Here is a 15,089-nt window from a genome sequence, read left to right as displayed (position 1 = left end):
TTCAATTTGCATTGATCTATTTTGTTGAATTATAATTTTAACTTTGTTTTTTATTTTTTAAGAATAAGAATTATCTAATTAGCTTAGAAGTATTTTTGACATTTTTTAAAGATATAACTAACTTTCTAAATCCGCTTAATATATAAAGAAGATAATAATATATAGATAGGGATTATATACCTCTCTTTCTTAAATAAAATAATAAAAATTATTGTATAAGCACAAATATGAAAAAAAGAAAAAATCTTATTATTATTTTTTTGTGTGTGAAATATAGCTAAACATCAGCATCAAACCATGTCTGATGTTAAAAATATAGCTAAGCATCAGCATCAGCATCAGCATCAGCATCGCCAAACTAATCTTAAAAAAACTTAAAAAAAAATTATATTCTTTATCTCTCTCTCTCTCTCTCTCTCGCTCTCTCTCTCTCACGTTGCGTGTACACCTGTTTCTGTCTCCGAAGCTTCCCGATTCAATCCCTGATCTCCGATTCGCAATCGGAACACAATACTGCGGTGACCGTTGAATCAATCACCGGCGGTTCAATTTTGCAATTTGGTAACTGACCTTATTTAGTGGATTTTGGCATTTGCTGTGCTCAGTGGTTGTGCTCGGTGGTGGTGGTTGTGGACAAAGGTTGATGTGAATGCTCGAATTTGGGATATCTCTCACGCTCTCTTCCAATCGCGCCAACACCGTTCAGGTTTGTCTCTCTCTCTCTCAACTCTTCTTCTTCTTCATTTGATTTTTTTTGTTTGTTTGTTTGTGGGTTTGTCTTTATTTTCTGTTTTTGTTTGTGGGTTTGAAATGCAAATTACGTGTTTGATGAAATGCTTAGCTGAAGATAATGCTCTCTTTGTTTGTGTCGAACTGAAATGGAGAAAAAGGGATTTGGGTCATAAGTCAGCAACTAGTTGTGTCGGTAGTACTTTTACTCTAGGCACTAAAAATTGCATCTGGTGGCTGTGACTTCAAAAATTAAATGTTAAAATATATAGCAGGTTTCTTCCAAGGATCATTGAGTTGGGTGCAATGGAAAATTCCTTTTTAACTTTTTGGATGGTAGATTTTTTTTTTTTTTTTGATAGGTAATGAAAAATTTTATTAATAAAGAAGCCAACCCGAGAAAAATCAAGAACCAAAATTACAATGATCAAGTAAAACAGGAATGGAAAAACAAGTAAAATGCGACAGAGCCACACTCCAAAAAAAGGAGAGTTTGGCAGAAGAAAGACTTAATCTCTAGCAAGGACTGTTCGCATCCCTCAAAACATCTTGCATTCCTCTCACTCCAAATACACCACATCAAACAATACGGCACGAAATTATTACCTCTTGTATATGATAATTGGAGGGTAGCTCATTGGCTTTGACATTACTATTATAACCATGATATAAAGTAGGGATGAGGTGCCTGGATTAAAGCAACAATAAATTTTTATGAAATATTTTTGGTCCTTCCATTTTTATTTGGTCACGTTTGTTTTTGTGGTATTAGAATGATATTTTAATAATCTGCCCAAAATTTGGATAAATTAACTTGTCATTACCTGATTGCCAACCCTTTCTGATGGTGGTTTGCTGCAGCTTAATGGCTTTTGCTAAGTTCTTTCTGCTGCTGGTTTCCTCCTCTACAATCTGATCCATATGTCTAAAATAAACCTTAAATGCTAGGTTAAGTCATCAAAGGTGTTGTAGGTGTAGTATTGGTTTCAGAATTAAGAAACTCATAATTTGATATATTTGCTTTGTGGTAAACAGTACTCAGATACAAGCTTGGCAATTAGGCACACAAGTTTTCCTATGATATGTTACTAATGGCACTGGATGATTTGTAAGTCTGGTCAAATTTATGATTTTGCTTATATCTTACATGTTTGAATAAAGAAATTGTATATCTACTTTTAGTTTCAAAATTAAGAAACTTGTCATAGTGCATATTTGATTTCTGGTTACCAGTTGCCTGCAACAAACTTGTTGAGGGAATTGACAAAGAGAAGAGATGGGGGAATCAGAATCAGCAAAGAAAATAGAGGAAGAAGTAGGAAGAGTGGTGGAGCAGGCTAAGGAGCTTCAGGACTCTGCTGCATCTTTCATTTCCAAGGCTTCTGCCGATGACCAATCCCTCCGTAACCGCGTCGTTTCCCTCGACTCTTCCATTCGCCGCCTCCATTCTCTCCTCTCTCATAACAACCATAACCTTCTTGATCCCAAGTTAGCAGACAAGGCAATAATTATTATTCTTTCATTGCAAGTTTAATTGGATCCCATTCCCATTCTTTCCTCATTGAATTCATTTTTAGTTTTTTGCAGCTCGAAGAAGATTTACAGAGAGCTAGATGTATCATGGTTGACGGAGATGCCGCTTCTTTCCTTCCTCCAAAAACTCAAGGTTATATTATATTCCAATGGTAGTCAAATTCAAATTCAAATTTATATTTGTTTATTAAAATTGAAATGAATGAATTGATGTGAAGGGGGATTTTTGAAGATGTTTCTGGGTCCTATTAATGTCCGCGCCTCGCAAAAAGACATTCAATTAAAGGTTAAAGAGGAGTACAACAGTTACAGAGTATGCTTCCTTCTCTATCTCTATATTCTGCCTTTTGCTTTTACTACTCTACCATATGTTTTCTTTTCACCCTCTTCTGCAAACATTTAGCTTTTTCTACTGATTCTCACTACTATCAAGATTTTCCTGTCCTGCATTAAAGAATTTCAAGCTGACGAGCACTAGCTCGACATGATACCTTCTCCCCTTGTACAACCAAGGTTGAGGGTGAGGTTGTGGGTTCAACACCAACCTGCTGCGTCTGTAAGATGTAAAAAGAATGGGTACCTATTGCTTCATATTGATGGAAGGAATTCAAGATTAAAATTTGTGTTTCAATATTTAATTTAAATGATTTAAATAGAGAATGAAAGAGCAAAATTTTTACTATTGATGGAATTTTTGGATGGAGTTTAAGTTCATTAATATGTGGATTTGAAATAATTATTTGCAAAATTTAATTTCAAGTCCATAACATCATTCATGCTTTTATTGGAATAAAATCTTGAAAGCTCAATTAAGTGTTGTTTAATTCATATTAAGCTATTAATATTAACAATTGTTCTTTGAGTCCCTTGATTTTAAATCTTCATGTTCAAATGCAACCTAAAAGAATATCAACCAGAGAAGCTTCACTTCCACTAAAAACTCTCTTTTATCTCTATAAACCAGGATAGAACTGCCCTTCTGTTTCTCTTTTTCCCAGCAGCACTTCTTATTCTAAGGTCTTGGATTTGGGATGGATGCTTGCCAGCTTTTCCCGTTCAGCTGTACGAGGTATTTCCCTAATTAAGTTTTTAAAGCCCGATTTTGAAGATTTTTATTTTTATTTAATATCGAACATGCACTTTGTCAGGCTTGGCTTTTGTTCCTTTACACTGGCTTGGCATTGCGAGAAAACATTTTGAGAGTGAACGGAAGCGATATTCGTCCATGGTAAAAGTGCATACAATCTTTCATGGCATTGAATTTTTGCAACTAAACAATGAGCATGATTTTGTCATAACATATTAGAACAAACTGGATTGACAGTTTGAACAATGATTTTATATATTTTATATTAGAAGGCATCAGAATTTAATTTTCATGATGACTTATATTTGGATGACCTTTTAGTTAATATTCAGTTTATCTGGATCTACTTGTTCCTTTATGAAGGTCTATGCATGGTTGGAAACACATAAATTAGGTGGTGGGATTTGAAGGGAGAGAAACAAAATTTGTTTAAATTAAAATGATCAAAAAAGGTAAGTGAGTTCTAGACAAAGATGATAAGATGTGGAATGAAATTGCTAGTTGAATTAAAAAAGTGGCTAAAGAAATACACAATGAACCTAAAGGATGTGAGTGACCGACTAAGGAGATTTGGTAGAATAAGGAGGTTCAAGCAGCATTTAGAGAGATTAAAATGATCAAAAAAGGCAAGTGAGATCTAAACAAAGATGTTGATAAGATATGGAATGAAATTGCTAGTTGTATTAAAAAAGAATCTAAAGAAATACACAATGAACCTAAAGGATGTGAGTGACCGATTAAGGAGATTTGGTAGTGGAATAAGGAGGTTCAAGCAGCATTTAGAGAGATTAAAATGACCAAAAAGCCAAGTGAGATCTAGAAAAAGATGTTGATAAGATGTGGAATGAAATTGCTAGTTGCATTAAAAAAGTGGCTAAAGAAATACACAATGAACCTAAAGGATGTGAGTGACCAACTAAGGAGATTTGGTAGTGGAAAAGGAGGTTCAAGCAGCATTGAGAGAGAGAGAGAGAGAGAGTAGAATGGGGGGCTGGCTATTAGGAATTTAAGAAAATTTAATGAAGCTTTATTTGGAAAGTGGTTGTGGAGATATGGCACTGAGAGAGAGTTGTTATGGGGTAGAGTGATTGAGGTGAAGTAGTGCTTGTTGGGGGGCACCGCCGGGGGGGGGGGGGGGGGGTGGTTGTTGTTGTTGTTGTCGTCGGTGCACTGAAGTGGTTTCAGGCCCTTATGGGGTTAGTCTTTGGAAATCTATAAGATGGGAGTGGGAGACCTTTTCCAGTTATATCCAGTATGAGGTGGGGGATGGATCTAGAGTGAAGTTTTGGCATGATTGGTGGTAAGGAGATCGTTTGTTAAAATACACTTAACCAGAACTGTATGGAATTAGTTGTGGCACAGATTCTTCTATAGTGGCCCTTATGCAATTCTGTAATGGAGTTCTTCATTGGGATTTGCATTTCTCACGACCTGTGCAGAATTGGGAGTTGGAATCTTTGGCAGCTTTTATGTATCTAATTTATTCCCATCCAGTGAGGAAGTGTGGACAATAAACTTTGTTGGAAGCCAGCTAAGGGCAGGGGTTTTGAGGGGGAGGTTATTACATTTCTTTGATGCCTAATACAACTGTGCCTTTTACATGGAAAATTATTTGGAGATCAAATGTTCCACCTCGAGTTGCATTCTTTTCATGGACTTCTATAGTGGAAAAAGTTCTTACTATTGGCAACCTATGGAAGAGATGTATTGTTGTGATAGATTGGTGTTATATGTGCAAAAACTCTAGGGAGACTATGGACCATCTACTCCTGAATTGTGGAGTATGAAATTTGGTTTGTTTGGAGTTCAATGGGCTATGCCTTGGATTTTTTTTCTTCTTGGCAAAGTCGGTTTTGTGGAGTATGATATTTGGTTTGTTTGGAGTTCAATGGGCTACGCTACAAAGAGTTTTGGATTTGTTTTAATGCTAGAAGTTTTGAGGGTCGCGAAAGGACTATCCTTGATTTAAAGAAGTTTTTTTTTTTCTTTTTCTTTTTGAAGTCTTTGTTTGATTGGATTTCATCTTTGGGTTACATTTCTTTTACATCTCTTTCAGCTTTCAGATTTCATTTATCATTGTAACTTGAGAGTTTGATGGTGATGGTCTCATAGTTTACTTCTTGTATACTTGGGCCTTGTTTTTCCAATAAAATTAAGTTATTTATCAAAAATAATAAATAAATAAATAAAGAGAGGTTTTATATCTGCTACCAAGCTACTTTTGGGTATCTACCTGGTAAATGCACTTTTTATGTTGTTTGTGTTGGTTATCTCAGGTTATTCTTGGTAAAGGATGTTCAAATCTTGACCTAGAAGATTTAATCTAGGTATTGTACCCATTAGGTGTATACATGACTTACCAATGAAAAAAAATCTAGGTATTGCATGCATGGAGAGATGTGAAGGAAAAATATGTGGTTTGACTTAAATAAATCTAGAATCTGATTGAAAATATGAAGGGACTGTATATTATATAATACATGGTACTAGAAATGTGTATTCTGAGAATGGTAGACATTGCCATCTCTCTTGTTGGCTTGAAAATATCTAACATTGTCAAAGTCAACATGGGGGTTTATTCTTTGAAAGGGAGTGAGAAAAGGTAAGGTTGAAAGAGGGGGCGCGCGGGGGGGGGGGGGGGGGGTGTGGTGGTGGAGGTTGTTTAATTAGTATGTTAGATATGATGTTAGGGATGGTCAGAGACTCTACAGACTTGTTTTGGTTGGAATTTGTGATTTGTACAGCAGTGCAAGATTGGGAATTGGAATGAATAGATACTACCTTTGAATTCATGTATTCAGAAAAGCCCTGAGAGTTTGGTGAGGTTTAGATGATTTGGAGGTTTTCTATGAATGAGAAGTGTCAAACTTTGAAATACTAAGGAGAATAAATAGAAGATGAAAAAAGATTAATGGAAGATATTAATGTGGTTTGGCCTTAGATGAGAAAGAGAATGGAAGATATTATTATTGTTTGGTCACTAGGACCTATGTCCACAACACCAAAACCCAAATGCCTATGTCTTTCATTCACTTCATAGACAACACATTACAAGGAAACCCATATTTATAATGGGATTTATAGAATTTGAAAATAGATCAACTATCATACATTACATTTGTTATTTGAATTTGAATTTGAATTTCATATCAATATAAGTGATTGATTTAGTCTCTTGATTTACTCCAAGAAATTAATTCTTTGATTTAGTCTTCATTCTTTGGAAAATGAACATACTTTCCCATATTCGCCCTTGAGTTGTGCATTAAATTATTAATTTTTTAAGGAAATGCGCAACTTGTAGGAAATGAAATCTATGTTAAAACTACTTCCTGCAAAGTAGTTTGTACTCCTCTTTTTATTGGCAGTATGAGAAAATTAGTGATCAATTGAGAAACTTGGTACGAATCAATTTACATATGTCAAACCTTTAAAATGACAACTCACCCTTCAATCAAAATTCCGCAAGAAATACTCCTATGAAGATATAAGCATAGTATTGACATGGTGAAATCCTTTGTTGTGAAGGTATTAGAATTTAGGCACCTTTTGCTGGATGTTTACACTTTTCAGCTATAACTGAAGTTGGTGCCGAATGGTTGGAAAGACTTTTTTCAAAAGAAGTTTTAGGTGTGGTGTGGTCAAGAGCTTGAATGGAAATAAAGCACCAGGCCAGATGGCTTTCCTGTGGCTTTTTTTTTTTTTTTCCTTCCTCCATACATGTTGGAACATAATTAAATCTGATATTATTAGTGTTTTAGGCTTTCCACAAGTAGGGTTAGTTTGAGAAAAGTCTTACTGCAACTTTTATAGCTCTCATTCCAGAAAAGTATGGCACACTTGATGTGATGGACTTTCAGCCCGTTAGCCTTGTGGGTGGAGTTCATAAAATTCTTGTTAAAATTTTGGCTAATTGGCTAAGATTGGTGTTAGAGAATATTCTCAAAATGCCCATGTGAAGGGGAAGCTAATTTATGATTCATTCTTAGAGCTAATGAATGCTTTGAGAGCAGATCAAAGTCAGGAGATCTGGAGTTCTTTGCAAATTTGTTTTGGAGAAAGCCTATGACCATGTAAATTGGAATTTTCTTATTTTTTGTTGAGAAGTTCAGCAAAATGGAGGAGATGGATTTTGTTTTGTGGAATTTTTGCATATCTATAGTTTGCTTTTCAATCTTCATCAATGGCAATCCTAGTGGTTACCTTTTGTTATTGTCATGGAGGCATTGAGTAGAATGTAAAAATAAGGCATAAGGAGGTAGGTTATTATTGGGCTATACAATCAGCAATTCAGAGAATAATCTATTGATGTTTTCTTGTATTCTCTTTGCAAAAGGCATATTGCAGTGCTAAAGTGGTGCTTTATGTGTAAAAGGTGTGGGGAATCGGTGGATCGCCTTCTTCTTCATTGTCCGACAATATATGAGTTGTGGTCTATGGTCTTTTGTTTGTTTGGTATACATTGGGTTATGCCATATAAAGTTAGTGAGTTGTTGGCTTCTTGGTAGGCAAGTTTGGTAGACATCGAAATATAGAGTTATGGAGGTTTTGGTTCTTATGGCGGGAGTGGATGTTAGATGCTTTGAGGATTGTGAACGGTCGATTCTTGACATTAAGTCCTTTTTCCATACTATCCTTGATTGGAGTTTAGTTTTGCCTTTTTATTCTTGTTTTTCTCCCCCTGGTCTTATTGATCATTGTAATCTGGGTTCTTGATTTGTGCCACTATAGTACACTTCCCAGTGTACTTGGTTGGTTTTTCTAATAATTTTTCTTACGTTACTTATCAAAAAAAGAAAAAAAAGAAAAGAAAAAAGAAGACATTGATTTGTTTTCTCCAAACTTTGCTGGAGTGCACAAATGCTTCGGGTGTTTTTACTTTTAATTCTTTGACAGATTTGTTAGATAGTTGTTCTTTCTTTGTTTTATAGTTTTTGCTGTTTTTTCTAGTTACTTAGTAAACTGCCTCTGTGCTTTGGTTTTTTTGTATTGTTTTCTTTTTTCAATGAAGTTATTTACTTATAAAAAAAAAGACATTAGTTTTTTGTGAAGCTAACTCGAATAAAATTTTGCGCTTGAGGTATGTTTTTACTTGGTTTGAAGTTGTCTCTGGTATAAAGGTTAACCTAGGAAAGAGTTGGTTCCAGTTGGTTACTATTTTGGGGTGCAAAATGTCAAAGTTACCATTGAAATATTTAGGCCGGCCTTTTGGTTTTAAATTCAAAGTGAAGATCATTTGGAACGCTATTCTAGAAATATGGAAAAAAGACAGGTGGGATGGAAATGACTGGATTTAATGAAAGGTTGTAGCAAGATTTTTATGGAGGGGTTTAGATGAAGAGTCTAAATTTCATTTAGTTAAATGGGATTAAATTTATGAACCTTTTCAAAGTGGAGGTTTGGCCATCAGGAACCTGAAATCATTTAATGGAGCTCTCTTAGGGAAGTGGTTGTGGAGGTATGGTTCACAAAGAGAGGCGTTGTGAAAGAGGGTTGTAGAGAAGAAGTATGGCACTTTATGGGGTGGATGGTGTACTAATGTTGTTAATGGGTCTTATGGTATTAGCCTAGGAAAATATATAAGGATTTGTGCAAAATTTTCGCAATTCATCAAGTTTTAGATGGGTGATGGTACCAAAAGTAAATTTTTCTTGGATGTCTAGTGTGGTGATCCTTCTTTCAAGGAGGTGTTCCTAGAACTGTTTTGTATTGCACGTGATAGTAGCAAATTATTTGCAGTATATCAATGGATGCATTCATTGGGTTTTTAATTTTATACAAACAATACATGATTGGGAGTTGGGAGTCCATTTCGTCTTTCTTGGACTTAATATATTCAATATTAGAGTGAGATAGTGGAGAAGGTAAGCTTTGTTGGAAGCCATATGCACAAAAATAGGTTGAGCTCAAATCTTACTACAGAGCCTAAACTCCAATCAAGAGGTGGATTTTCCTTGGAAAAGCATTTGGAAGCCTTAAATTTCAGCAAGAGTTGCTTCTTTTTGTAGACTGTCACATTGGGGAGAATCTTAACAATAGACAACTTGAGAAAAAAGAACATTATTGTGCAGAATTGGTGTTGTATGTGCAAAAAGCATGGGGGGAGACATTTAATCATTTACTCCACTGTACACTTGCTTTACAGTTTTGGACTATGGTCTTTTAGCCTTTTTGGGGCTCAATGGGTGATGCAAAGGGAAGTAAGACTTATTAGCTTGTTGGGAAGGTCAATTTGGTTGATGTTAGAACATAGAAATTCCTGTTGACTGTTTTTGGTCTCAATAAAGTTCATTATTTATCCCTAAAAAATAGAGGAAATTCTAGGAAAGGTGATTCCTTATTGCTTCATATGGTGCATTAGGGCATTAGGCAAATTAGGATTTCTAGAAGCTTTGAGTGGTGTGAAATTACCATTTTGGATTTGAAACTGCTGTTTTTCACATTCATGTTTAAATGAATGATAGTATCAGGATTATTTTCATTTTCAAACTTATAAGATTTGATTATCTTTGTAAGTTAGAATATAATTGTTGGTGTACATTGTTAAATTACCAATTCTCTCAATAGCTTAAGCTAGTAGGAAACGATGAATTTAATCATAATTCTAACACTCCCCCTCATGTATGGATATACTTCCCTTTAATAAGTGGGGCCCAACATGTGAGATTTTTAACAATTTAAATGGGAGGTAGAGTGAAGACAGGAATTGAATTCAGGATTTTGTACTTTAATACCTAATTCTCCTAATAGCTTAAGTTATTAGGAAATAATGAATTCAATTATTTAACCATAATTCTAACAACCCTATTGTATACTTCTTGTATACTTGGACTACATATACCTTGTTACTTAAAAAAAAAAAGAATTTGAAAATAGGTCAACTATCAGTTTATTACATGTCTATTTTGAATTTGAATTTCCTATAAATAAATTTTTTTGCTCCAATCCTTGATTTACTCTAAGCAATCAATCCTTTGATTTAGTCTTCATGGTTTGGAAAGTGAATCATATCTTCCAACAAGAAGGTTTGTTTTGTTAAGTAGCAATACTAGGTTGTCAATTGAATTAAGCAAGCACAAAGATGCCCCTTTGCTCAAAAGGTGATGGATTAAGCTCTGTATGAGTTTGGCTTTGGCTGAAGGAAGTTTGGCTCTGTTCTATTGTACTGTTGGGTGTTGCAAATGTCTTGAGCTTTTAGAGTTCATCTTGTCTCTTTGTAGTTAGGGGCTTTTCTTGTGTGCTGCCTATGATTAGGGCTCTACCTGTTTTCTCTAATAAAACTTTCTATGTTTACCTCAAAATAATTATCAACATGATATTTTTGTTAAAATGCACATTAAATGGCGTGTATTTCAGTTTCTTCATCAGTGCTTCATCCTTGACATGGCACTTTGTTTTGTCTGTGTTGCACAGCACACTGAGTATTTTACAAATACACTGATTTTGCAGGTGGATTTATCATCACTATTGTGCTATGGGTATGGCCCTGGTTAGTCTCACCTGGGAGATTAAAGGGCAACCAAATTGCACACAAAAGCAGGTTACTTTTGTTTAACAATGTGCTAACAATATCATTGGTTCTGTAAATAATTATCAGTTAAATCATGTGCAGAGAGGGGTTCAACTTTTCCTACAATGGGCTATGATGCAAGGGGTTGCGATGCTTTTACAAAATAGATATCAACGGCAGAGACTCTATACTCGTATTGCATTGGGAAAGGTGCCATCCCCAAATTGTTTTTTCCCCTTATTTGCCTTTGTTATTCATTCTATGTTTCATTTTTTTTTTGATGAACTCATTCTATGTTTTATATTAAATATAGAATCATTTTTCACATTTTGATCCCTAGTCTTAGGTCCCTCCATACCCACCCTTTGTTCTTTCTGTTATGAAACTTCTTTGTTAGAATGACAAGACACAAGAATGATATGAGGAATTTCTTTCTTTCAGATATATGTGAACATATGGTTCCAATAATTATTTTACTATTATTTTCAGGCTAAGAGGATGGATGTTGTCTGGGGAGAAACGGCCGGTGTGGATGGCCAACTGTGGTTGTTGTGTCCCATACTTTTCATTTTGCAGGTGATGTACGCAAAACTTGGTCATTACTTGTTAAACATTTACAGAAGCATGCTGCTTCAATTATTCAGCTACTGTATAATTCTCTACATCGAACTAACTAGTCTTTTTTTTTTTTTTTTTTGATCAGTTACTTACTAGAGTCCTTGGTTAGCATGAATTATAGATATATATATATATATATATATATATATTTTTTTTTTTCTTTTGGCACATCCTTTATATATTCCCCATGTTTTAGGATTGCGGCCCCTTTTTTGAGCATTTTTTTTTTCAATGATTCATTTAAAGATGAATATAACCTATTGCATCTGTCACACCGTTATGTGTTTTGGGAGCCTAGAAGTCATGTCAACTAAGGGTTGGCTGAATTTTTGTTTTGTAAAGATAAGAGAGGGGGGTTTGGCATGGTTCCCTTTGTTTCGGTGTAAAATGTTTCTTGCTAGAAAATATTCTGGAAAACATTTTTTATTGTTTGGCAAATATTTACTCACCACTTTAAAATATTAATATAGAAAAACTAAATCAACCTAAAAAATAAGAACAATCAAAATAAGATTGCTACAAAAAAATTACTATTACAATTAACAGAAGCTATCAACTATTATAATTATTAATTTTTTTTTTGTTGTTGAAAGCAATAGAAGCTATCAACCAAACTTACACATTTGAGAGGTATTTTTGTCATTTTGATGGTTTTGAGAGTTATTTATCATTTTAGTGGGTTTAGAGGTATCTTAGTCATATTGGAGGTTTTGAAGGAATTTTAGTTACTATGAAGGTTTCAAAGCTTTGTTTTTTTTTTTTCCCTTTCATTTTCTAGGTTTGGGGGGATTTCAGTCATTTCAGAGGTTTTGAAAGTATTTTTGTTATTTTGTTTTGGTTAATCATTTTAGAGGTTTTAAGGGGTATTTTTGTCATTTTGGAGGTTTGGAGGGCATTTTGATCATTTTGGAGATTTTATAGGTATTTATGTTATTTTGGTGTTTTCTAGGGTTTTGTTCATTTTGGATGTTTGGAGGAAATTTTGATCATTTTGGAGATTTTATAGTTATTTATGTTATTTTGATGTTTTATAGGGTTTTGGTCATTTTAGATATTTCAAGGGTATTTAGGACATTGTACAGGGTATTTGGGGAAATTTGGAGTTCTTTTATCATTTTGGGGATTTCATGGTATTTTGGATATTTCAAAGATACTTTTGTCAGTTTTAGGAATTCTGTTCTTTTGAAAGAGGAGCAGGGGTGGCTCTAACCTTTGTTCAGGGGGTTCAGATAAACCTCAAACTTCCAAAAAAAAAAGTTATATATATATATATTTATAATTTTTTTTAGTTTAATATTTTAATTTATTCTTAAAAATATTTTTGCACACTCTAACTTAAATCTTATACATCTTTACTACAAATATTTCCTACTCTGAGAGTACGAGTAAGTGTTTGTGAACGGTAAGTCACTCTTTATTATAAATTTATATTATATGTGTGTGAATGTGTCTAATATTAATTGTGTGCATTACTTTTTGTTATAATTTTATTTGTGTGAATAATGATGTGTGTGGATATTTGTGTGCACAGTATAAATATAATATAACTTTATATAATTTAATAATTAAGAAATAGAGAGGGTTTATTACATGTATGTGTATTGTTATCATGTTATAATAATTTTTTGTTATAAAGTCAGAAAAATTCAAGAAGAAAAATTGTAAAGTTAGTGATTGTTCAAGCATTTAATTGGTTAAGTAGACACATAGTGTATTATTTTATATATGAATTGAGTGTGATTGTGTATGTCAATAATTAATATAGAGCCAATGAGTTATGTTTATTCATTTAGTTTAAATTATTTTTATAAAAAACAATGATAAATTAATAGATAATAACAACTACATAAAAATAAAAATGTTAGACAAACTTAACAAAATAAAATGGTCATAGCTACTCACATTGGCAATAAATACTCATAATGAACTATCATATAACAATTCAAAATTTGAAAACTTGTAGAAGGAAATATTCAACTTTTTTTTTTTTTTTTTTTTTGTGTCAATAACTTGATATATTCAAGTTCGCTTTTTATTAAAAAATTTTAATTTAAATTTCTTAATGACCCCCCTAAACAAAATTCTTGGAGCCACCACTGAAGAGGAGGGGTTTTGGTTTCATGAGAAAGGGGGGTTTCTGTTCTCTAGAGGCTGAAAATGTTTTACTTTACACTCCTGTAAAGGCGTAAATCATTTTTCCCCAATAGGAGTTCCATAGGATTACTTTTTTCTTTTTCTTTTTTTTGAGAGATTCCATAGGATTACTTGATACACGATTTTGGCAAGTGGGGTTGGGTATAGGTGGTTCACTCCTCAAGTGTGGGTCCAAAGGGCCCGTGCCTTGGTAAGGTTCCATGTCACTAAAAAAAAAAAAAACGGCGTAAAACTTTTTCAGCCCCAAAAATTGTGTTTTTCCTGGTCAATAGAAAATTATTTTGGTTTGATCAAGTTTTTTAGTTGCCCCAAACGCCGGAAAATGAGGAAAATTTTTTCCAAAAAATGTTAATGTTGAAACAAACAGGGCCTTAATGTTATTTTGTGCTAAAAATTTTCATTTTTGTTATATAAAATTTGTTGAAGCTAGCACAGTGAGCTGAGTTTAGTTGTGGCTTGTATATTTTTGTGTTTTTGGACTTGATATAGGGTTTCGAGGCATATGTTGGACTACTGTTACTCAAGACTGCATTCATTGGGGTTGTTTCTGAATGGCAGGTAATTTTTGTAAAAAAATCTTTAGCCAAATGATATTGCATTCTTGCCTATGTACCGAAGCAATGTTTATTGATAGAAAGAAAGCTGTTGTTGGCAGGTATTTTTTTGTGGGATCCTTCTAGTTTTAATGGCTGTCGGGAACTTCGCAAATACAGTACAGACACTCATGGCGAAGTCAAGGTTTAAGGCAAAGATGAAAAGAAGTAAGAGCAAACCGGAGCTGTAACAAATCATCCCTAATTATCATCTTCTTCCTAAAGCTTTTTATAGGATCTCATTTTTGGAATGCTTTTCTGGGTCTCAAACGTGTTTCTTGAAGCTAATGCTGTAAAAAAATTGCTTCATAAAGCTTCGTTTTTACTTCTCATTAACCTTTATATGATGTAGCATTGATTTTTTACCCCCTGACAGAACCATAATCTTGGATGCAAATGCTATGATTTCGGTCACCTGTGAAAATATATTTTCTTTCATTGGGTAAAGTTGGAATCAAGGTATAGACTGTGTTAGGTTAGATTGTACTTCATACTAGAGATGATTTTAGCAAAATAATTTAGTGGAGGGGTGGGGGCGGAAAGTGATCGAACACTAGACATTATAAACACTATAAGATCACACACCTACCGCTAATACTTGGAGTGATTGTGATAAACTCTCTCTCTCTCTCTCTCTCTCTCTATATATATATATATATATTGCTATTTGTCTATAACTTGGATTTTTTTTTTTTTTAAATAACCATTGGACATTTTTTTATTGAAGGACTCAAAAAATTTGTAAATTCTTTGATTACTTTCTTTAAAAAATTTTGTTGACTCCTTCGTCCTTTCCTTTAAATATTTTGGAAAAACAAGATTATTTCCAATAAAAGAAAAAGAAAAAAAAGGGGACTAAGATGAC

The 15,089-nt window shown here is 33.7% G+C and overlaps 1 protein-coding gene across 3 annotated transcripts; it reads left to right on the top strand.

Annotated features, from left to right (window-relative positions):
• Nucleotides 1-380: 380 nt before the first annotated feature.
• On the top strand, nucleotides 381-14,671 carry LOC126710473 (uncharacterized). 3 transcript variants are annotated; one of them, XM_050410945.1, is made up of 13 exons: nucleotides 381-706; nucleotides 1,591-1,677; nucleotides 1,765-1,837; nucleotides 1,963-2,230; nucleotides 2,317-2,395; nucleotides 2,481-2,575; nucleotides 3,227-3,331; nucleotides 3,411-3,490; nucleotides 10,799-10,889; nucleotides 10,962-11,069; nucleotides 11,349-11,435; nucleotides 14,121-14,189; nucleotides 14,287-14,671. In XM_050410945.1, exons 4-13 carry the CDS (start codon nucleotides 2,006-2,008, stop codon nucleotides 14,413-14,415), a joined length of 1,068 nt encoding a protein of 355 aa, XP_050266902.1. In that variant the 5' UTR covers nucleotides 381-706; nucleotides 1,591-1,677; nucleotides 1,765-1,837; nucleotides 1,963-2,005; the 3' UTR covers nucleotides 14,416-14,671. The 3 variants fall into 3 exon arrangements, with proteins under 3 accessions (XP_050266902.1, XP_050266900.1, XP_050266901.1); XM_050410943.1 differs by lacking the exon at nucleotides 1,591-1,677; XM_050410944.1 differs by lacking the exons at nucleotides 1,591-1,677; nucleotides 1,765-1,837.
• Nucleotides 14,672-15,089: the final 418 nt, after the last annotated feature.

Source organism: Quercus robur, chromosome 12, assembly GCF_932294415.1.
Source record: "Quercus robur chromosome 12, dhQueRobu3.1, whole genome shotgun sequence".
In the NCBI taxonomy this organism is placed as follows: Eukaryota; Viridiplantae; Streptophyta; class Magnoliopsida; order Fagales; family Fagaceae; genus Quercus; species Quercus robur.
Note: the sequence above shows the minus strand (reverse complement) of the source record. Positions and strands in the feature narration are given on the sequence as shown.

Coding starts and splice junctions, on each gene's coding strand:
- LOC126710473 (XM_050410944.1), top strand. CDS start 2,006: ATGGGGGAATCAGAATCAGCAAAGAAAATAGAGGAAGAAGTAGGAAGA. Junction 10,890..10,961: donor CAAATTGCACACAAAAGCAG/GTTACTTTTGTT, acceptor AATCATGTGCAG/AGAGGGGTTCAACTTTTCCT. Junction 11,436..14,120: donor CCATACTTTTCATTTTGCAG/GTGATGTACGCA, acceptor GACTTGATATAG/GGTTTCGAGGCATATGTTGG.